Here is a 24,097-nt window from a genome sequence, read left to right as displayed (position 1 = left end):
ATGTCATACAAATGACCCATATTAAATTTATTACGGCAACGGGAGGCAGCACAATGAAATCCAATAGCCAGGGGAAAAAAGAGAGTAGCAGGGGCAAAAAAAGAGAGTAGCGTGGAGTGGGCGTGGGCGTGGAAGCTAATGGCAAACAAAACAAATCACCGACGCCAAAACCGACAGACATAAAAACATACATATATAATACATAATGCCACTCTATATATAGGAAATTGTTCTCCTCTTTTTGATGGGGATGCAAAGGGAGAAAAATCAGCTTAAAGTCGATTTTGTGGGTAAACTTTTTCCTTCTTGTTTTTCCCTCTTGTTTTGTTGGGATTTCCCTACGTTTCTCGGCATTATTGTACTTGTCGTTACTTTTTGGTCCGTCGTTTTGGGGTCCACAAATTGATTTATAATCCTGTCCCCCCAGTCTCGAGTTTCTCCCCTTTCTTTTTTTGTTTGTTGTAGAAAGTTTTGTCTTTTCAGCGTTGGCGCCTCAGATTTTAATGAAATATTTCAATTACGTTGCCATTAATTGGTAAAACCTTTTCCACTGCATAATCGAGAGGTGTCGCATCGCATTCCCATTGCCATCGCCATCGCCATCGCAAGAGCATCACAGCATTGCGCTGAGTCGTGTCGAATTATCCTTTTGTCTACCGGTGGCACCAGCCAACGACATGTGGCACGAAGCCCATTATCCTTGCAGCTAATTAAGAAACGTGAGACAAATGACAAGCGCAGAAATATTGTACGACAACAAGTAAATTTTGTTGTGTTGTGCCAAAGCCACAACCTCAAGCGACACACAGAGAGAGGGAGAGGAGAGAGAGACTGACATGTGCGAGTGCAAATAAAACTGAGAAACGACAGCGCGTACAATAAATTGAAAATATATTGCAGGGGATGAGTGAGTAATCGACGAGGTGGATGCTCTGCATCTAAACTTAATGGCAAACACAATATTTTTATTATTTGTTCAACTATAGCACTAGGAGCTGCCGTACACGCATTCGATGCAGAGCTATAAAATTGTGCAGTGCCATAACATAACCAGAACAGGGCGATAATTCTGTCGTTCTCCGCTTAGCCATAAATAATTAGAAATTTATCTGCAAAAAAAAAAAAGGCATCTGAAAGTGTTGAAAGAAATCGTTAAGCAGACAGACGACTCCTTATCTCTTGGTTCGATTGTTTTTTAGAGATATTATAATGTGATTGAGTTCATACACAGAAAATAAAAAGAATGCTAATAATCATACTAAAAATATTTATATTCTGTTGCTAGATTAAATTGTTGCAAAAATGAATGCTATTATCAATAGAAAAAAGTTAATAGAAATATTAACATATTAAAATTAAGAAAAATCAAACACAAATTTTAGTTTCCCCATCGCTGATGACTGGATGCGTGCATATATCGGTAACCCTTTTGAAGGCGATTACTCAGCCTCGCAAGAAAGCAAGTCATCAAGCTGTGTTCGCAATTTGGCCAGAAAATGTTTTTTATTGGATTTGTTCTAAAATCTTGTGCTCCCTTTTAGCTGATTTGCCTGATTTAGCTCCCAACTTAATTAATTGCATTCCAAGTAGACCTTAAATCCTTTTGCCGCCTTTCCAACTTATTGGCAACCCTTTTGAGAAGGTGGAAACCCTTTAAGTTGGTGCAAACCCTCTCATGAAAATAAATCCATGTGTCAATGTGAAAATTTGCAGTCAGAGTGCGAGAACATTTATTTCAGAGTGAAAATTTGTCATAAATCGTTTTAGCAGACGAATCTTCATTCATTCAACATTTTTCTGTGTACCACGGCAAACCCTCAATACCCGATTGAAAGGAAAAAATAAATATAAAAAAACACATTGAATAAGAGGCAGCAAGGGAACGACACTCGCACATAAGTAAGTACATGTCTCTGGCAAAAACATGCTCGAGCACACACACATACATACAATATATCCACATAAAGCTCTTTGGGGCTTAAGACAGACGCAAGAAATTTATTAATTATCAATTCGATGTCCGAGGTCGAGGCTGCAGAACCTCTTGTGTGTGTAGCTGTGATGGTACGGACGGGTCTCAATCCATACAAACACCCTCAGACAATCACAGCAAAGTCCTGATTGGCATTTAAAGCTCTTTAGGAGAGAGGCAGAAAGAGTGAGCGAGTGAGAGAGAACTGTACGAGTGGGCGTACTAGCTGAAGAGGCTGACAGCAAAAATCGAAGTAGAGTGGCTACAGTGAGCCTCAGCTGAGCTGCTTAACGCTGCCAGAGTTCTGACATAATCCATGCAATTGTAAATTTAATAAGGGTTTCCCGGCAAGGGGCATCCGCTCCGCTCAGAGCTTTGTTTGTGTGGATGGGGATGGCTGGCGCCCCGCCCCACTCAAGACAGTGGAGTAGTCAGGGCAATTAAGCGTACGAAGTGGCTCTGGCTCTAGCTCTGGCTCTGGCACTGGCACTGGCTCCGCTTTACTTTGCTTTACTCTGCTGCTGAGCTTTAAGAAAATGAGCAAAGAAAACATTCAAGTGTTCAAGTGTGTAGTTCGAGTGGAGTCGGGGGGGCATGGGGGGCATCCTTCACTGTTCTGGTCTGAAGGTCAGCCAAAAGGTTGCAAAGCCATTCATAAGGATTCCCGGCCCTGATTGAGCGGACGAATACACTGAAATAAATTACAGCAGGCCAGAGATTACACATCTAGTCTAGTCTTACACTTTTAAATCATTTCTTTCAGCAAATCTGCGAAGATATTCCCGAGTATTGCATTCATTTGATTTCAGAAAATCTTTGCTGAAAAACCCACTGAACCGTACTGAACAAAAGTAACGGGCAAGTTAGAAATTTAATTTAATTAAACAAATTAAATAGTATTCAAAGCACTTCTATTGATCCGCACCCAACGTTTCTTTTAGAAAATTTCTGCATAACTTTTACAACTAAGATTTAAATGAAATACAACATATATTAAAATCAAATGAAATACTAATTTTATTCTTAGGCATTTCAAACACCTCTGTTCAGAAAGAAAACCCTCGTATTCCCTGAATAAATACCGCCTCATATTAAGGTAAATTAGCTAAATATTTTATATAACTTTCAATCGTAGTGATCAGTCTTTTATTTATAGTTACAGCGGAAGAACAAAAAATCGCAATGGAATTTAAAAAAACGGCTTTAAATACCGCAAATCAAAATAAAAAAATTATTTATGATCATCTTTATAGTTTGAAGTTACTCGACAACGAGGAGAAGACGGCCCAGAACTTTGCCGACTGGATACTAAACGATATGGACATTTGCAGTCGGGGCGCAATGATTGAAGCTCTTTTTGTGCGGTTGAGAATACATGCCAACGAGCAGGAACCCCATACTGCTGTGGGAATTTTACGTGTACTTTCTCATGTTACCACACATTGCACCGATATTAAAGTGCAGCATATGGCGTTGTGGTCAAATGCACTAGACGAGCTGAGGAAGATACTGCAGATACTAGAGATACTGGATACAGTTGTGAGCGGAATCCTGGATTTGGCCAGCAATTTTATTGCCTGCTCCTGGATGATACGCGACGCCTTCCAAGAAACTGGGCTGCTCGACGAAATCCTAAAGAATTTGTACCACCCATCGGGAATGGATGCGGAGACGTGGATCGCCAAGAGTGTGGTGCTGCTGTATCAATTTCTGAAGCACAAGACACCGGGACCACCAATCTTGGCTTTGGTAAACATAGCCAAGGCTTTGGCCTATCTTTTAATGGTCAATCAGGATGCGATTATCGTGCTGCCATTGCTTAAAATCACACGACTCGTCGCCGAGCACCAATCGGATATTGAACGGGTGATGATCAAGACGGGCTTGTTGGCCAAAGCCGCTCCGTTTGTTCTAAGTCCCCTCTGCGAGGTGAAGCGTGAGGCCATCTTTATTTTGGCCAACACCTGCCAGCAGTATGGCCCAATAAAGCGACACCTGCTGTGTCGATTCCCCAGCAACATTCTTAAATATATGCATCACTTGTTCGGACATCGAAGCAAGAATATTCGGACCATGGCGTTGCATCTGCTCACCGGCATTATCGATAATCGTGCCATTGATCCGAGCCTAATGGATGGCCTCATCCCGATGGTGATTCGGTGTGCCAGCAAGCGGGAGCATCATCTGGAGGTACGTCTGGCCGCTGGCTGGACATTGGCCAGTCTGGCCCTCCACCTGAACATCAAAGGCATGACCTACTTCATGCACTCTGGCGGCGTCCATCAAATGTGCCACCTGCTGCAAACTGTGGACGAACTGCCCATACAATTAATCAGAAACATTTTAACTTCCTTTCTAAAAATATGGGAATCATTTAGAGACCTTTCCCGTAATTTAGTGGCAATCTTAAGAGAATGTGGCATTATGGATGATGGACTGCAACGATACATAGATAGCGAAAATTATGCCGTCAGGACTCTGGCAATCCTCCTGGCGGGGCATCGTGGCTATGACATTTGTTGGGTCGAAGTCTTGGCTAATGTAGATAATTGATTTATGGGAGAATTGCACACAGATTGAGAATTTTTTATTTAAATTAAAATTTTACTTTTTTCCAATGTCAACCCAAGAGGAAATGTTAATAAATAATCAAATAAAAAATAAATAAAAAACGCTAAATATAGTTTCCAGATTCCAGTAATATGATTTATATGCGTAGCTATAGATTAAAATTCATTTCAGTGAATATTTTATTTATATTCGTGACACCTTGTGACTCGCATAAATGTTACTACTGCTTGTTCACAGGTAAGATACAAAGAGCCTCGAAGCAAACACAAATACATCAAATCCATCAAAGAAGAATCCTGATTTTTTTTAAGGTTTAAGGCTCGCTAAAAAGCTTTTTTTTTTTTTTCGAATCTTAGCTGGAATTTCATTAAGCTTAGTGTTTTCATTCATAGAATATCTTTAAGATATTATAAGCAATGGATGACAGTAGTTGAAGGCTAAAAGATGCTGCTTTCCCCTTATGGAATCAGCCTAAATAGTTAAGACCTTCGTTTGGGCCACAATAAAAATGGAAACATATTAAAACCATAAAAAGAAAAAAACAATTGCTTTGCTTAGTTGGGGAACGATTCAATTATTTTTACACATGCTAATTGAATGGCAACCAATCTATGCTAATACATATATTATTTATGCATTTTTCCACCAAAAATTTGTTTTTCCACATTTTTCCTCATTTTGTTGTTGTTTTTGTTGTACATTTTCCAGACGCAAACCATAAAAGTTCCTCTGTCGCATGGCGCTGGCCGCTTTTGCCATTTCAATTTGTTTGTTGGTTTCGCTTCTTTTTTTTCCACTTCTGCATTTGTATATCCTGTACGCTGCAGAGAGTCTTATGATTTTGGGCAGCAGTTTGCGACAATGAGTAGGGACGGTCGAGTATCGATGGGGTTCTAGTTTCTTTTCATTAATTCTTGTGCATCGACATCATATCCTCGCGAGTTTCCTGTAGGCTTGGCAGTGCAATGTCGTTCATGTGTTTCAGCGCCTGCTTTCGCTTAATCAGTTCGTCAACTTCATCCACCATAATCATGGTCGTTGCGATTAAGCGAAAGTCATAATGATTTCGCTTTTGGGCCTTTCGAGCGTGGTACAGGTGGTACCAAGCTGCTGTCACGGCAATGACATTGACCACCAATAGGAATTTCATTATCATAGTATTTAAAATGTTAAACTTTCTAGCTCAGTAAATGGAAGATAATTTACTGAATATTCGAAAATGACAGATCTTCAAAAGGTGAACTTTTCGAACATGATATTCGTATTTGAAAGTATATTTAGAAACTGTTCAAATAATGGAACGAACCTCTCAAACAAAGAACTCAAAGTAAATATCAAAAGAAATGTTGGGAGTTCCTTTAGCTTTCAATGAATAGATTTATATTTTGAAGGTAGCCCAAAGCTTTGGTGTTCCCAGCTATTCCCATAATTCTTCTTTCTTGACGCTTCTAAAACTTTTTCAACGATCTTTGGCAATCAAATAAATTTTTATTCTGAATTTCTTGAATTTCCAACTCTTTCCTGAGAGTAAGGAAAAGGGTATGCCCATCTTCGACAGCAACAAAATTTTAAATTTCTAGAGGATTTACATTTTTTGTTTTTGTGCAGAAATTTCACAAAACTAATTGTATGTAAATATGTCAAATGTATGTCGTCAACACCTGCATTTGTATGGGTGTACTTTTATGGATATGGGTGTATGGGTGTGCGTTGAATCTGTGTTTGTATTGCATATTGACAATTTCATAAATGCGGTAACATTTTCAATTAAATATGCGCAACTCTCGCAAACACAGCTGCACAAATCGCCACACACGACAGAGAGAGAGAGAGAGAGAGAGGAAAGAGACGCACTCTGCAAACCCAGTCATGTAGATGGATTTTTTTTCTGCCACGCCCACACAGGAAAAGCCCCTATCCCGCCTCTTCCCCACTACACACACACACACACACATAGTGGGGATACACCCCATCAATCCTTGGGAAAAGTCGATTGATATGTACATACATCCATATGTGTGTGTGTGTGCAGGTGTGCAGCTTTTTGGTCGGTTACAAATTGCAAATCAATCAATAAATAATTGAAATGAAAATCATTTTGCTGGTTTCAACTTATCTTCTTCAGCATTTCCTCCCACAACACGCCACCCAGCCCCGACCCACCCTAACGCTGCTATGCGTTTCGCTTCGTTTCGGCTGCGTATGCAAATGGGCCAAAAATTGTGTACATCTATCACTGGGATCGCATCAGAGAACCCAAATCGAAATCGCACCGACAGACAGACAGACAGACGGACAGAAAAGAGAGACAGAGACTGGCAGAGAGAAGAGCGAGTGAGTGGCAAAAGCTGCCATGAGTCCTTCGTCAGGTGTTTAAGATTAGTGATGGACGAAAACTGAAAGAAAGTTTCACCTTTTATTGCCAAAAGATAAATCACATGGTAATTTTCTATAAATTGCTTTTCTTTGGGATTTTCACCAGCTGAAGATATGAAATTTAAAGAAATTCTTTTAATGGATATATATAGGGATCCTTAAAAGCTCTCCTGAAATGTACAATTTAAAAAAAAAAAAGCTTATGAGAATTTTCTTAATATTCCAAGGATTTGTGACTAGGGTTCTGATCCTAAAGGATGTCGTAGGAGTTCCCCGATATATATTTAAAATATAATAGAATGCAATAATAAATTTAACCATTATATTATCATATTATGGATTTTAAACTACGGTTATGATTATGATTTTAAAAGGTATCACAATTGAAACCCATGTATCAAGATCTACTGAACTGCATTCGTGAATATTTTGCTTTCACTATGTACGTACCTGACTTTAAGATAATTCTTCAAGCAAAATATAATATTTTCTGCTTCCCAATTACCGCCTTTTAAACAAATGTAACATTATAGTCTGCTCTTGAGATGACCTAAAAATAAAAACAAAATATTTGTGTCTTAAATAAACAAGAAACTATTTCGCTTGCATATTTCTCACTTATTAATAATTACATTGACATAAGAAACGACAACTAAAAGTTCATCAAATTACCAATTAAATGTCTGTGCCATCCCCCTGGTCTGTTCTTGGCAGTAAATTCACTTTGTGTCAACTGTTATTATATTTATATTCAAACAGAAAATCATCCATCTCTGCCACAATAATATTTTTGTTGGTTTTATGTTACAGATTTACCCAAAATTCAGTTTGTCCATTTTGCTTTGCTGACATATTGCCCCACACACAGACACTTCCACAGAGGTCCCATAAATATATACAATTTATAACAATATTTTGTTCAATTACCAATTTCATGAAATCTATTTTGACAGTTTCCTTTTTTGCCACCTCCTTGTGTATGCTCTCATAAATAGGGGATTTATGATTTTTGTGGGGGGTTTGTGATGCCACTCGACACCACCAAGATCAACTGACTATAAGTCTTTAATATACCCGCCAAAGGGTATCAAAAATGTCGACGTGCTATGTTAGTCTTTCTCTGTCATAATTTGTTTTGTTTGGTATAATGCTGCTAACCGATTTGGCGCCTTGGTTTGCCAAATGTTAGTCATTTTTAAATTGAAATTCTCTCAAAAAAAATTCGCGCTGCCATTTGGGGGCCAGAGGTTGGATGGATGGGTATATATGTATAACTTCCACTAAACTCGTTTTCTGAGGCAGGGTTGGAAAATCGCTTAGCCAGCCACTCTGCTCCACTCCACTCCACTCTTCTACGGGTTAAATTTAATTTCCAAAAGTTCTACTCTTGTTTTTCAGTTTTCTTCATCTTGTTTTTTGTTGTTGTTTTTTTTTCTGTTTTTTTGTGTGCTTCGTTTTTGTCGTTATGGGAAAATCCTCGCACAAATCCTTTGAGCCAGCACACGAACAGCTGCTCTTTGGGGGGAGAGGAGCAGGAGATAGCCGAAAGCCGCCCAGCCACCAGCCGCCCAGCCGCCGGAGTCATATTGTTGCTGCTGTTGTTTTTGTTTTAAGCGTTTGGCTGCTTTGGTTGCAGATTTACGCACCAACAAATCGTGGAATTTTATTTTCGGTGAAGGGCGGAGGCATAGATGGGAGAATGGGCAAGTGCAGCAGGGTTGGGGCACAGCAGCAACAAGAAGGGCGCGACATTTTCAATTTCGTTTGCTGCACAAAAGTCCAACAACTGTCCGCACCGACACAGGCACAGCCATCGATCCGATCTTGATTGCATTTTGCAAATGCCAACAGTGACAGGGACGACACAGATACTCACGAGCACGCACAAACACCACTCTGCCCACAAGCACAGGGACACACATGGACTCACAAACACATGCATAGATACACTCACTCAAACAGTGTCACTACCCAAAGTCTCACCGCTGCGGCGACAATTCAATCAAGTTGAACGCCCTTCCAAAGCCTCAGCCATGGAGGACAAGGCAGGCATCTGCGGTGTGGCGTCTGCGGATGGTCTGCTCTGCTGCGAGTAGGTTACGGCACCATTTTCTATCTTTTATTGTAGTTTCCATTCAGTTAAACTATTTGTCTGTTACGATGCTAAATTTAAGCTCGCGGCAATGGAACAGGCAGTGCATCTACCAGATTTCTATATGACACTTCTCTTTATAATAATAATATAAATTGTAGCATTATTAATGAAGCGTTTCATGTCATGCAATTGGATCCACTATAACCCCCGTAAAATTCGAAATTTTTTCACCTATTCAAGGAAGTTTATTGGAACTGAGAATATATAATATATACTTATTTCCACCATTAAATCAGCTGTTTTTGGTATGGAATATTAAATCAGCTGTTATTATTTTTTTATTTATTTTTTATTTTTATTTGATAGGACATGGCGACTTTTGAGCATTTTTCGAGAAAACAAAACAGCAGAATCACTCGTGCTGAATTCTTGTCTAGCATATTTGTGCCATTCACTTATGGGAAATTAGTATAGCAAATAATATAGCCATAGCTATATCCATTCTTTAGAAAGCCTTTATTTATTGCAACATTTTCGGCACGGACTATGACTTTTATTTGTCAGTATTTAAACTCCATGTAATGTTGTATTCCCTGACTTTGCAGAGGGGTTTTTTCCGGAGACTTTTACAGTGACCCTTCAAGAATGTTTCATCTGTCAAAGGACAAAATAAATAATATCTGTAGCATAAGATAATATAGGGAAAAATTCACCTGGTTGTTTAAGTTTCTTATTAAAACATTTCTTCATCTCAACATTACATTTTGTGGGTATCACATTCCAGCATTTATATAGGGGAATATACGAACAATACGATTCAAGACGAGGTTGTTTCTTAATATCACACAATTTGTGACATTTCTCATCGGTAGCAACAAAATTAATTAAAATTTGAAGCAATGCTGAAGAAGTTGCAGGTAGATTAACCCAAATGAGATATTAATAGATTTATTACCCGCTAAAATCAGTAAATAGAACCTCATGCTGTGGAATCTTATGGTAGACTATCGAAGAACGAAGGTGTAGCTGAGATTATACGACTATTAACTGGATTTGTGTCGGATTTGTTATGCGTTTCACATTTAGAGATTGTGTAACTATTTTAGAGTTGAAACAAACCCACAGATACCCATGCATAAAGATCGTGTCCACTCCTATATTCGGGGAACTTATTTGCTTCATTTGCAACTGCAAATTATTATTAACTACATATTTTAGGAGCAGCTTTTCTCCCCATTCAAATTACAAGTAAGTACTTTTCGGTGCAAGGCCTTGCTCACGAGTGGCTCAAGGGCTCAAAACATTTTTAATTTCTAAATAAACTTTGCGGTTTCTGTCGGTGCTGTGCTGTGCTGCGTGGTGCTGTGCTGTGGGCTTTTGGCTGTTGTTTCTGGCGTGTCAGGAGCAGGACCCTCCTCTACAGGGCCTTCCAATCTAAATACAGAGCCCAAAAATAACCCCGAAAAGCCCTTCAAACAGAACTTTTCCTACTTGCAACGGCGTAAATGAAGTGCCGCATCAGGCATGAGGAGGGTCGTCGGGAGGGAAGGGGGCGCGAGTAAGTAAGTGTGAGTGCATTTGAGCGAGTGTGTGGATGAGGCAAAAGCGAGTGTGATTGTGCAAGTGTTTTTATTAAAACCAAATGACAAAGTTTTCCCTTGAACAGCAGCCGGGAGTCAGAGTCAGAGCGAGAGTCAGGGCCAGATCGAGCCAGAGGAGGAGCTCAAGCCCAGAGACCAACAATATAGTAAAATATCGTAACTGCCACGACCTATGAGCTACCTGGTACTTGACAAAGAGAGCATTAATATGCAGCGGAGGCTTTAAGATTTATTTTTAAATTGTAAATTTTAAAATAAATTGAAAATGGAATATTTATACGATTTTGGTACTAAGAAGGTCGGTAATAAAAATGTAGAGCGCTTTAACCATGACAGATCTGTGAGAATTATTTTCTTAATTTCAGAGGGAATATTTACACAATTGCGACCATTTCTGTTATACTATATTCGTAGAGAAAAATCATTTTCATAAGTGAACAAACTCAAAATTGTTAGAGTTTCTTAATTTTTATTAAACAGAACTTGATCCAATCTGATACCAGAAAAGTAGGCAGCTCTTATATATTTTTTATATATTATATTTATATATATTATATATTATATTTATATATATTATATATTATATTATATGTATTTTATTTTTTACACATCAAAAATCTATAAATTCTTTTTAATGGTGTCTCCAACTTAAACTTAAACTTATAGCCCCAATTTTTCACAACGATTAAAGGGGTATACAAATAACCCAACAACGTCAACAACAGCCAAAAGCTAATTTACACTTTTGTTGTTTCGGTTACTTTATATACGAGGCAGCAGCCCCCACCCATTACCATACCCATCTATGTGCCCCATCAGCAGCCAGCATGCACCGCCGCCGCCGCCATAATGGAAAAACTATTTTGCGAGGAACAAATGTTGTCAAAAAATTTGTGAATGCTAAAAAAGAGTCAACACACACACACACACACACACACCACACAGGAGTCAAGTGGAATGTGAATGAAGCAAGCACACTGCATGCATAAGGGGGAGGGGGGAAACGAGGAACGGAAAAACTGAAATAACCCAAAAATAAAAAAGAAAGAAAAAAAGATGAAAAAAACAAATCAAATGTGTGAACTTTAACACTATTTACCGCCCAAAAGAGTATGCAGCGGAAAAAGTTTATTCATTTAGCTGAACGAGCAAGCAGACGGCAGGAGCCAACCGCCAATCCGGCTCTTACAGCCCCCCCTCCGCCTGCCAGCCTGGCTGCATGCGTCGATCCATGCCGCAAGCACTTGCCGTGGCACTGGCACTCCAGTTCCCCACCATCCACACCATCAGCCATCCGCCATTGGTATCCATTCAACTCTTTCCACTTGAGGTATAGAGCATTTCGAGCTCATTTTGCTCACAAGTGGTCTCAATTTAAATTACTTATGCCATGTAAGCTCATTAAAATCAGATACAGATGCAGCAACAAATTGCAATTGCCGATACAAATGCACAGATACAGATGCAGATGCGAGATATAAATGCACAGATACTTGTACAAATACGAAAAACAGTCAGAGCTACAAATGCACAGATACAGCTACAGCTACAGAGATACAGTGTCACAGATACACAGATACATTCAGTGTATCTTTTTGTATGTACCGTATCGTATCTTGATTTCAGGGTCTACTCTAATGAGGTTTGAGGCTTTAGCCAGCATTGAGCCAGCAAATGAGGCGTATCCGTTAATTATTGACTCGAGTCGCACAAAAGCGAATTAGTGGATGGGGGGAAAATCAGGATCCTGTCATTATATACACAGCTTCATGGTTCATATAGAAAGGAGGGTGGGGAAAGATCTCGTCGCATAATCAATGGCATACGAGTGAATAATTTGTGGGTGAGTGTGTGCCTGTGTGTTCCACATTTACTGCGGTGATGCCCTTTCATTTGATGGGCTTTGAATATTATTGGTTTCAATTCATCGGATTTGTTTCCTGTATCGATGAGCTTTCCATTTCATTTGGTCTCTAGGTTTCACTTTCAATTCGTTTAAACTTAAATTCAAATATTATAAAGATCGATATATTCACGCGCTATCTATTGCATTTAAATTATATTTCTATATTTTTTGTCGAATTCAATCGGTTTCCAACAATCGATTTATGATTATTTCGAGCTATTATCGATTATAAATCGATTTTAGTAGTATTTAGTATTTTCTCTTGTCTACATTTTTTTTGAACGTTTTCTTACTCAACCCGAGTTCCCATTAGTATTTTTTATGCCAAAAAAAGGTCTCATAAAAAGTGTCATTAGGTGTCTGTCTGTACCCTTTCTTTCGGTTGCCAGTGGCCAGGCCAGAGCTAGTTCCGCTTCTGCTTTTTTCCATTCTTCCAACTATTCTCTCTATATATCCATCCCTGTACGAGAAAACTTCTGCTCCATGGCCGCCGCCGAATGGTTAAGGTTGAGGTTGACACCATGTCAGCGGTGAACAATTTATGTGTAGTGCTCGTATGTGTGTGCGAAAAAGAAAACTGGCGGCCACCTACGATGGGGAGGGGCGCAGAACAAAAAATGTTCAAACCGCCAAGCGGCACAAAAGTGTCCCGCGGACTAAGCGGACATTCATCCCTCACCGGCAGGCAGGCAGGGGCCAGATTTCCCCCGAATTCATCCTCTGGACATTTACCCAAAGACTCAACCTCTGGGACACCCTCTAGGAGAGAGAGTGGCACAATAAAAACTAGAAAATCTGTGGCCAGTCAATGCGGGTGCTTCGTTTTCTCACTTTTTTTTTTTGTTTCTCATCCAGAAGTTCATCAGGGTTTGGGTTCAGGTTTGGTGGGTTTCGACCGTCTGGTTTATTCAGATTCCGAACTTTCTGCGCGGGTTAATTGTTTTTCCTATTTTTTTTTCGCTGACACTGCAAGACTTAGGGAGAACAGCGAAAAAAGTGAAACACAAAGCCCCGAGAGCACACACAGAGCTTTGAATAACTTTAAGCAGCCACAAAATATTGGCTTAACGTGCCGGGGCGTTATATTTTTTTGTTTTCGGTTGCCACCAAAAAATATATAAAAGTGTGAAAGAAAGCAATAGAAAAAGGAGACCCGAGGCTAAGCGACAACATGCGGTGTGTGGCAGCCAGAGGAAAGTCTGCAAAACTGCGCACCACGACACGGTCCAAGTTCATTTGCAGTTTTTCTCCGCTCTGAGCCAAGTACAGTGGAGTACAATACAAATTATGTTTAGGCTTTGGGGTATGCACGAACAGTTAGGTGGATTGGAGAGTAAAGCGAAACAAAACAAAAAACGACGTTATGAATGGTACATAAAATCTGAATGATGAATGGTACGGGCACGGGTACAGGTACGAGTAAGTGGGATGCCTTGGCAGTACATACGTAACTAAAAATAAGATCTGATTGAGTACTCAAGAGCTGTAAGGGATAAACTGCTGTTGGTTTGGAAGAAGGAACACTTTAAATCAACTATAAATACAAAAGAGATGAATGTTGTAGAAACTTTGTAGATGTGAGATATCCTGCAATGAATATTTAAATTTATTCTATCATAATTGTAATTATGTGATTTTAGATAAATAGATTGAACTGGGGTTGTTTACTATTGAGTATTCTTGGGAGTGTGTTTCAATTTGGATCAATTCAAGAATGTATAAAAAAAAGTACAAAAATATATTATCGGAATCAATGTTATATCTAATTGTATACCGAAATGTGTATCTCAGAAATTATCCTGGATAATTCTCGTAATTTATTATAGTTCTGAGCATACGGAACGATTCGTAGATATATTAATATATATTATATAGATATAAATATAAATAAATAAAATCTTATAAAACAAAGGATCAGTGTAGGCATGAATCTTATAGCGGTTAAATATATTTATATTAATTAATGTATTTTTATTTAATTATTATTTAATTTAATTATTATTATTATTAATTTAATTAAATTTTATATAATTTCTACAGAGGAAGTTCTGATAGATTTACCGCCTCCTAACCTCTCTTCTCTGCAAAACCGGCATCACTTATTATGAATTTTTCCTGCCCAAAAGTTGGCTACATCTTAATCATCAGTATCCTTTAGTTAATGGAATAATCGAATCAAGTAATCCCATCTCGTGGCCACGAAATGCGATACCCTTTTGCCAGCGGGTAGATTGTTTAATTTGTTTCAACAACTTTTTTGCCGCTACATATTGACTTAAATTTATTTATTTGCCGCCCCTCGCCTCCACCCCTCGCTTTGTGCATTGTTTTGGTTGCATTTTGGCAGCGCAATTACACAGTCGCCTATGTAGTTATATCTTTCTCTCTTTTTGTTGTGTGTCGTTGTTTTCGCGAACGCCTCTCCATTGCAATGGCAACAATTGTGCTTGTTCTTGTTACTGCTCCTGTTTTCGAGAGTCGAGAGAGTACCGTCCATCCCCTCCCCACCCCTAGAGCGCCCATGTATTCCCTATAAATTTTTTACGATTTTATGCAATTGTATAGTTTGCAAAAGTTTGTTGCAGCTATTTTTCGGTGCCACGCCGTCGTGGCATTGTTTTTAACAGCAGCAGCAGCAACAGCAGGGAGTACAATGCACCAGTCGACCCGATCCGACACGCCCACTGGCCATACCATTCCTAGTCCTCCACCCCTATACATCCAAAAAAAAAAACAACAAAAAAAACCAGACCTTCTGCATCCTTTAGACCATTGCCACACCGCAAACGCGCCGAACAAATGAACTCGAATGTCGTTTTATATGCGTTCAGTGTTTATTGTGCCATTTTCTATGCCTCTCTGTGTCCTAGTCCTAGGTCCTAGTGCTAGGTCCTAGGCTTCTGCGCTACAAAACTTGCCAACAATTTGTTGGTTTCTTTCTTCTTTTTTTTCTAGCTTTTCCTGCCAACAAAAAACATCTTCAAGGCCCCGCTGCGGGGCACCCGACCAACATCGATCGTTTTTCCTTCCCAAAAGCTTTTGGATTAAATTCTACATAATTCATGGTGTTTACCCTACCCTACCACCATCGACTGGGGTCCCCCAAAAAGTTAGGACACTTTAATGTGGCCAAGTCTTGCAATGAAAAGAATGGCTTGGGCTCGGGCTCGGGCTTGGGCTCGGGCTGGACTGGCCTGGCCCAAGCTCTGCACGGCAGGAAGTTGGTGGAAAAGTTTATGCCGCTGTTTACTGACAAAATGTGATTGCTATGACGGTTACGACTTTGGTTTTGTGGAGTTAACTTGGGACGTTTTTTATTGATACAAAATATTGAAGAAGGAAATGCTGATTGTAGCAACAAAATGTTGCAAAAATCGAATTTCTTTGATTTTTGGTTTGTTTTGGGTGGCCAAAGGGACTGCAAGTTTTCTAGCTTAGAAAGGATCTTTGATTCCATTGAGACTGTGTATTTCTGATTATAGAATAATTTTCAGAAATTTTAAAATATTTTAAACAAGAATATTCGAAAAAAGTCAATAAAACAAATCTCAGACTATGTTTTAGTAACTATTCCTAGTTTATGCCTACATTCAGCGTACGGTATTATGTTAGAGGTATTCCAGAAATAGCATTAATTCCACTATAACTATAACTAACTATACGCATCCACAAATATTGTTGCCATCACACCCCGAATTCCAATCAAAGTATATTTACTTTTCATTTGAGAATCGATGTCTTTAAATATCAAAATGATATCACAGCTCAGCTTTAAATTTCCTCCATTATTTAACGTTTACTTTAATTTTAAATGACAGTTCCCCAGTCGTATTTTTTTGTATGCAAACCAGGGCTAAGCCCTTTCAGATATTCGCATTTCTCTGCCACAGAGAGAGAGTGGGAGAGAGGGAGAAATACGCATATTTTTATATACAATTTTACGTAGGAAAAAAGGTAACTTTCCATCCACATCCATCACTTAAATATTTTGCTGTTTCAGCCGCCGAGGGAGGTGGCTCTCTCGACATTTTTTGTTAAAGCTTTATTAAGCAACTGCAATGCATCCGTTGCGGGGCATTATATTGGCAATGCAGCCCGCAATACAAGCCACGCCACGCCACGCCGCTCCGCTCCGCCTGTCCGGCCACCGACAGTCAGTTGTCGTTGGCGAGCGGAAGGGGTAGGGGCTGAAATTCCCGGTTTTTCCACAGTGCCCCCTACAGTTGTCACGGCTTCCTTTTCATAGACAAATATTGCACTCGACGGCAGATGCCCTACGGCAGGCCTTCTGCACTTTCCCCATGCACAGGCACGTTCTTTTTCTTTCTTTTTCTTTTTTTTTTTGTTCTGTAACGCCGCTTTCAACGAACGATCCACGTGCCACACTCCCTCCCGACACACTCCGAACTCTGCCCCGCCTGGCGGCGGCGGCACTCTGTACACAGTATGGCAATGTCGCGGCATTTTCTTTTCCCCTTCTTTTATTTTACTGAGCACGAAAGAAGGGCGCAGGGTATGCCAAACACGTGGGTACGCATAAGCATCTGGCATAATCACATCGTACTGCTGATAGGGCATAGCTAATTCCCAAAAACCATGACAAATCAAACAGGTAATAAAAAATATCTATAAATATTAAATACCATATATGGCAAAATCTATTGTGAGCTGATATTTTTTCTTGTATCTATTCAAAGAGTATTTTAAAATATAAATATAATTTTATGTGCTGTAAACGTAGAATATTTCGTTATCTAAAATCTGTATCTGTGTGCACGCGCATATTGCCTCGAATTATTCCACAGATCAGCCCGGTGAGGCTATAAAAACCTCAATTCCATCTTGACTCCACGCTAGTCGAGTGTTGCACCACCATGAAGTTACATCTGATAATTCTAGCAGGTAATCTAACCATCAGAATCATTTCTATAATTAATTAAATCTCTCTCTCTCAAGCTTTGATTGCACTCGCTGCGAGTGAGACGTTTGAATTCTGCAAATTCGTTCCGTGCAAACGCGATGAGAAAGATGAGAAAGCACAGTACTGCCTGCATGATAAAACTTGTTACAAGATGCTCCCTCAATGTATGATTCACTACGTAGAATGTTTAGCCAATAAAACGGATCGAGGTGGGTCATACTATCCAAGATTTCCAAGACTTACCCTCAAATGTATCCTCTTTTCTTATGTAGATCCAGCAGAGTTGCTAACTTCTCTCCTTGTCCTCGACAATTGCAAAGACAAGGAACCCAAGTGTGCTAATCCATAGATTTTAAAGTTCTGAAATGTACATCCGAGGATTTATTACATCATTAAATATATACTTTTCAATAGTCATAGCTAATTGATGTATTAAACTGATTTTGGTTGGGGAATGCCGCGTTTCATAAATTATTATGGAATAATTTGGAATATTAATATGGAATCTCAATCCATGACTCCTACCCATGGAATAATTGTATTAAATGGCACAGCTAATCTGCCACAAATCGACAGACAGATAAAATCCAAATCCTTTGTCTTTAACGATTCAGTCGCATGTTCCTTCCACCATGAGGTTGCAGCTATTTTTTCTAGCATTTCTTCTATTGGCTTCCAGGTATTCATGACAAATTCAACAGGTAATAAAAAGCCACAGCTTGAGCTGCAGCACCACTCCACGCCCATACTTCTATTCGCTATGAGGTGGCATATATTGGCTCTGGCAGGTAATCTCTTTCCATTAGTATTTATAATATCAATAAATATTAAATACGTTGCATACGCTGAATACGTTGCACACGATCCGAAGGTGGAAATGAAAAAGTGGAAGGATGTAAATTGCGCAGACTTGTGTGACAAGTCAACAAATGTTAAAACCGGCTGCCTTTGGATAAGTGAACAGGTGCCCAGGGGCGGATGTTATGCAATGGTTCGTAAATGTCAAGTGGATATGATGAAATGTGTTTACATAAAGCGTGATAAGGAAGGTGCGTCATACCTGTAAATACCATATACATATGTATTGCGAAACCGATTATAAAACTGATACTTTTTCTTGTATCTATTCCAAAAGAGCTTCCGTATCCGCGTCATAACTACAATTTTCATGCAAAAAAAAACCCCAATTTGTGTAAGATCCACAAGCTATGAAGAATATATATCAGAGTATTTTAAAATATTATAAACCTATTTTATGTGCTGTAAACGTAGAGTATTTCGTTATCTAAAAGCTATCTGTGTGCATGCGCATATTGCCTCGAATTATCCCACAGATCAGCCCGGTGAGGCTATAAAAACCTCAATTCTATCTTGACTCCACTCTAGTCGAGTGTTGCATCACCATGAAGTTACATCTGATAATTCTAGCAGGTAATCTAACCATCAGAATCATTTCTATAATTAATAAACGCTCTCCCTCAAGCGCTGATTGCACTCGCTGCGAGTGACGCGATAGACGATTGCTACACCTTGTGCGACAACGATCCAAATGAGAAGTTTTCGCAGTACTGCATGCGTGATGGCTTCTTAGATTGTTACAAGATGGTCCCTCAATGTACGATGGACGAGATAGAATGTATTGCCAAGCTACTGGGTCGTTGTAGGTCATACAATTGCCAAAACTTGTCATCAAATTTATACTATTTTCTTATGTAGATCCAAGAAACGTTATAGCAATTATCGAGGACAATTGCAAAGACAAGGGACCCAAGTGTGTTGATCCACCGAAAAATAAACAAAAGTGATGATATGTATATACAAGGATTTACATTATTAAATATACATTTTCCAACATACATTTTGACCTTTAATTTACTGTGCTGCCGGTCATCATTCCATACAGAAAACACTTATAGCATAATTGTATAGCTAATTCAAATCAGGCAAATCTAACAAAAACCTCTGCTTCATCTAGTCTCCACATTAGTGGGGTGTTGCACAAACATGAGGCTGCATATTTACTTTTTTTGCAGGTAAATCAAGGTCCAGAAACTATAACTACTACACTATCAGGCATATTCTTAAGCTCTCATCGAACTCGCTGCAAGTAAAATGCTGCGGAAAATTCTGTTAGCAAGGGGAATTGATATTCTCAACGTACTGTGCTATTGTTGGAACCTGTTACAATAGGGTCCCTCAATGTGTAATCGACCAGGTTCAGTGTGCTATCGATTTAGGAGCTGATGGGTGATATTGCCTAAATGTTATTCTCAAAGCACATCTCTTTTATTTTATTTTTTCCGATTCTGTGTAGCTACAAACGATTCTATGGATATTTTCAAAGTCGTTTGCAAGGAACCCAAGTGTCCTGAGAATATAGAAGGGGCATGATATTTTTCATTAAATAAACATTTGCAAAAGTTGTCTCATGCACTAAACTGACCTTGGTTGCATAATATAGAACAATTCGGATTAGTAATCCATATAGGAGCCATGGAATAATTGTACTAACAGACATAGCTAATCTGTCGCAAATCGAGCGACAAATAACAAATAACATCCGCGTAGAAGTTTGTCTTCCGCAATATAGTCGATATTAGTTCCTTCCACCATGAGGTTGCAGCTATTGTTTCTAGCATTTGTTCTATTGGCCTCTCTGCAGGTTCTGATGGGAGAAAGTGACAAAGGATTGTTGCGAAGCTTTGGAAGAAGGCAAAGAAAATGCCAGAACGTTTGTGACGAGCACAGCCCAAACAGCCATTGTATATTTAAGGACGGGTGCTGGTTGCCGGTTCCCCTATGTGAATTGGCTACTATTAATTGTTACGCTAGACTATATAAGGAACCAGGTAGGTGTCATCTGATTTCACACAACACCAAATTAATCTAAAATATATATCAATTCAAATAGGTTTACAAAGTCATCATATTATTCCCGGCATTTGCCCACAAAACCAAGCGTGTGTAATTGGTAAAGTTGGTACTTCGTTACATATGAAAATTTATAAAACATAATTCCTGCTCGATTGGTTTGATATTACATCAAAAATCTGAGCTTTCTTCTAACTATGAGCGTTTTAGTGGGTCTGAGGGGGATTTAGATGGGTCTACTTTTCGGTAGAAAGATCTAAATAGTTATATTTAGTTATATATAGATTATAGATTTATAGCTATAAATTTATGTCAAATATCCACCCAATTTAATTATTGGGAGTAATCGGAGTACCCACACTTTAAGCTGCACCAGATCTGGACACACACTGAATATGTATACCAAAGAAAAAAATTTATTTAGCTGAAGGTATTTTGGTACGAAGGCTAGTAACACTTGATTGAATTTAAATTTAAAACTAAATTTATTTTGCATTTTTGCAATTAAAAGAATTGAGTTTCCATGCCACTTGTGTAATTACTAGGTATCTGATAGTTCAAACCACGTTTACATTCAGCCCAGCTCCCCCTCTTTCTTGTGTGCTTTTCGTTTCTGCTTTTGTTGCGAGCTGCTGCTGCTGCTGCTGTTGTTGTTCTTGTTGTTGCGAGTGGTTTCATGGCAGTGGTCGTTTACGGTTCCCCTCAGTGCAGTGTCCATGGCCCGGGATCCATTCTGGATATGGCACCGACAACCATTCGGTTTATATTGAAAACTTTGAATGCTAGTAAAAAGTTTTAATTGTCGCCGCCATTTCTGTGTGTCACATGTTGGCCGCTGTATTGGGCTTGGGTCATTTAAAAACGTCCGCCGCCACAGCCGCTGCTGCCTGTTATTGTTAACAATATTTTTCAATACAATTTTCCCTTGATTAAAATATGCAATGGACAATGTTTCCCGTTTGGTGCATTCAACTGGGGAATGCTACGGAAATTTATACGCCCCACCCCACCCACACCACACCACCAAACAACAACCAACCCATAAGAGAATTAAAGTATTTTTCACTTCATTTTCGTTTTACTTTCTTGAAGCATATGACCGCTGTATATACGTACATACATATATATATATATTCCAAAAATAAATCTGCAAGTCTTATTCCCCTCATTGCTCCAATTCCCAGGTTCTCCATTTTCCAATTTTCGGTCTCATCTCATATTTTCCAAACATTTTCGCGCCCTTTTCGTTTACTTTGTGCATTTTATAATTTACACTTTTCGCTCTCTTGTGTTTCTTGTTGTTTATCTCTTGGCTCAGAAAGTTCGAACTGGCTAAAAGTTTTTAATGAGCAACGACGTTGGACGTCATCGTCTGGGCCCGCCCTCTCCCATTCTACAGTTCCAAGTACTTTCGCCCTCCTTGGCAAAGGAGCACAGCACCCCTCCCCCCCCAACAACACACTGCACGCGGAATCTTGCAGAAAATTTGCTGCGAAAATTCAGAGTGTTTCAAGGGGTTAGCGAAACACACAATGTGGGGGATGACAAACAATTTCCACAGATTTAAGTTTACCAAGATATATAAATTTTCAATTAAATTTGTCACAATATTTACACTAACCTTGAAACGCCGCCATTTTTGTACACGTTGCACATATGCAGCACATTTCAAACGTTTTCAAAGCATTTTACGGCAGCACAATGTTTTCTGGACTGTTTTATTTTATTCCTGCACTTAAAAACTTAAACTTTAACACAATAACATCACTTTTGTTAAAGAAAACAATTATTTACGTTTTCTGATCGTTTCACTTGCGATGGCACTTGCCTTGCCGATCCGCTTTCATGGCACCGATACTCGTATCGATATTGCTAAATACCGATAGTAGCTTAGGGCTGCCTTGTTTTGATCCTGAAATGGTCCATTTTAATTAAAGCTACATAAATTACATTACATATAATATAAATATGTAACTGCACGTGTTAATTCATATCAATTGATCAATAAAGCTCAGCTCAAGTTGAAGTTGTGTGTTATCGATACCTGATCTTAGCTAAAATCCCTAACGCGTTGTCGAAATGCCCTAACGCTTATTTTATAAGTTTGTTTACAAACGGAAAACAATTAAAAATATGAGTTTACAACCAATTGGAGTTACTTAACACAATAAGTAAATGCATAAATATTCGTTTGATGTTGCTGAGTAAGTAGCTAACCCACTTCCACAACCAATTCCTGACTTCTGTGTTGCAGCCGCTTGGTGCCTGTGCCTGTGCCTGTGGGTGTTGCTACGTTAATTCACTTAAAGCATGTGGGGGGCCACCCAGTCTGCATCCATCTGACTGCCGCTGTGCCGAGTCATGTGCATTCAATTCCAACTGCAGGTCAAGTGGCCGCCAAAGCAAAAGCCGCAACGTGAGAATCCGAACTAAACGAAATCCCTCGTTCTCTTTTCGCTGCTTTTGCTCTTTTTAGCACACTTTGAGCTGCGTCTGCGCCGGCTGTTGGTACTGGGAGCGTGTGGGTGAGTGGAGTGGGTGCCAATCCGCCGAACCTCTGAGTGCCGGTGTTTTACTGCAACTTTTGGGCCTTAGCCTAGCCATGGCCTCGCCGGATTCTTCGTTTGGCTGGAATTTGCGGCATTTGTTCAAGGTGGCAGCCGCGTCGTCTTTGTTCGCTTGGAGCATGCAAATCTGTCAACAAATTGCCGGCGATTAGGCGCCACCCAACACCACCAACAGGAGGAGGAGGAGGCGGTGGAGTGGGTGGTAGACCGTCCCACGCGGGAATCATATGCCGCCTAGAGATAGAGAAATGCCGGCCAGTTTTGTCGGTCAACAATTTAGACATAATTTGAAAGCGTCGCCTCGTTTCAGTCCACACGCAAAGCGTGGTCCTCGCTTACGCAATGGCCACATGTCAAATTATGCATAATGGGAGCGCCAGGAGTGGAGTGGTGTCAGGTGGAATGGAGCCAGGTGGGTGGGCTCAGGTAAGCCAATGGATAGATTTTTTGGTTTGTGTGTGTTTTAGGAGGAGGATGTGGGCCCGCCTTCAGGGCAGTCTCCCATAAATTGGCATTAGTTCTGGGCTCGGTGGCCATTTTTGTGTGCAATGCCGTTGGCAGCGGGCGGATCGTGGCCACGGAGCGCACCCGAACGGCAGCTTAATAACTTTTATGCGTGTTTGCATATCGGTCATGCATCGAATTTGATGGAAAATACATACATGAAAAACTCTTCCGGCCAATGCACCATGGGGAGCGATGAAAAATTGTTGCAATATAAAAACGCGCAAGAGTTTGGAAGCCGAATGTATGTGGGGAAATTCGATTAAAAAATTGTTACAAATGGTTTTAGGTAGTTTTAGTGGGTTAAATGAATGGAGATCGAGTTGATTAGAATCCACTATGCGAGTGGGCAGTATACCCAAAACACTTGGATGACGGTTCGAGGCGATGGTGGATGGCTTACATTTATATTTCTATTCTAGATAAAACTCACAGCCCAGATGGCAGCCAAAGTACGTCTGAAATATGTCCTGTGTGCCACAACATTATGCAGATGCTTCAACACCCAACGACCCATTCCCATTCCCATGCCCATCCAGCTTTTGATGAACTGCCCCACTGATGGATGGGTAATATGTAAAAGCAAAAGCAGCAACATACTCGTACATGTAATTTTGTTGTTTATAGTTTTTAGTGGATTTGCAGTCCTGGTCTCCAGCCAGACATATGGATGGGTAAGTGTGTGCGTGACTTAAACAGATACAACATTTAAT

At 39.7% G+C, this 24,097-nt stretch overlaps 3 protein-coding genes and 2 long non-coding RNA genes across 19 annotated transcripts in view; 3 read left to right on the top strand and 2 right to left on the bottom strand.

Annotated features, from left to right (window-relative positions):
- LOC111078229 overlaps positions 1-22,147 on the bottom strand; it is a 42,593-nt gene extending 20,446 nt beyond the window's left edge. For 3 of the 7 annotated variants that reach the window (XR_005967591.1, XR_005967592.1, XR_005967593.1), the window contains exons 1-2: positions 8,903-9,127; positions 7,370-7,469 (exon numbers count right to left, since the gene is read on the bottom strand). Coding sequence is in view for 2 of the 7 variants with exons in the window: in XM_041592457.1 (XP_041448391.1) it covers positions 20,888-21,200; positions 21,935-21,969 (348 nt within the window). In the remaining 5 variants the exon portion in view is untranslated. Of the gene's footprint in view, positions 1-1,111; positions 1,131-6,946; positions 7,090-7,369; positions 7,470-8,902; positions 9,128-20,665; positions 21,201-21,934 lie in introns of those variants that run through there. The other 4 variants (XR_002608236.2, XR_002608235.2, XM_041592457.1 and 1 more) reach the window with 4 other exon arrangements.
- Positions 1,706-4,640, top strand: LOC111078226. The gene is made up of 3 exons (XM_022372802.2): positions 1,706-1,899; positions 3,000-3,068; positions 3,129-4,640. The coding sequence occupies exon 3, from the start codon at positions 3,155-3,157 to the stop codon at positions 4,523-4,525; it is 1,371 nt and encodes a 456-aa protein (XP_022228494.2). The 5' UTR covers positions 1,706-1,899; positions 3,000-3,068; positions 3,129-3,154; the 3' UTR covers positions 4,526-4,640.
- Positions 9,512-10,054, bottom strand: LOC111078228. Its single transcript, XM_041592459.1, has 3 exons — positions 9,970-10,054; positions 9,728-9,916; positions 9,512-9,668 (listed from the first exon to the last, which is right to left on the bottom strand). The coding sequence occupies exons 1-3, from the start codon at positions 9,995-9,997 to the stop codon at positions 9,568-9,570; spliced, it is 318 nt and encodes a 105-aa protein (XP_041448393.1). The 5' UTR covers positions 9,998-10,054; the 3' UTR covers positions 9,512-9,567.
- Positions 10,143-10,995, top strand: LOC121403966. 7 transcript variants are annotated; one of them, XR_005967600.1, is made up of 4 exons: positions 10,143-10,262; positions 10,417-10,572; positions 10,684-10,913; positions 10,981-10,995. It is a non-coding gene; the product is annotated as an uncharacterized LOC121403966 (long non-coding RNA). The 7 variants fall into 7 exon arrangements; XR_005967598.1 differs by having other exon boundaries at positions 10,681-10,913; XR_005967599.1 differs by having other exon boundaries at positions 10,417-10,576.
- Positions 22,148-22,391: 244 nt separating the features above from the next.
- LOC111078236 lies at positions 22,392-24,078 on the top strand. 3 transcript variants are annotated; one of them, XR_002608238.2, is made up of 5 exons: positions 22,393-22,517; positions 22,568-22,838; positions 22,909-23,306; positions 23,807-23,953; positions 24,012-24,078. It is a non-coding gene; the product is annotated as an uncharacterized LOC111078236 (long non-coding RNA). The 3 variants fall into 3 exon arrangements; XR_002608239.2 differs by having other exon boundaries at positions 22,392-22,517; positions 22,568-23,292; XR_002608237.2 differs by having other exon boundaries at positions 22,394-22,517; positions 22,568-23,306.
- The last annotated feature ends 19 nt before the right edge of the window (positions 24,079-24,097 follow it).

Source organism: Drosophila obscura, unplaced genomic scaffold, assembly GCF_018151105.1.
Source record: "Drosophila obscura isolate BZ-5 IFL unplaced genomic scaffold, ASM1815110v1 contig_179, whole genome shotgun sequence".
NCBI classification, from domain to species: Eukaryota; Metazoa; Arthropoda; class Insecta; order Diptera; family Drosophilidae; genus Drosophila; species Drosophila obscura.
Note: the sequence above shows the minus strand (reverse complement) of the source record. Positions and strands in the feature narration are given on the sequence as shown.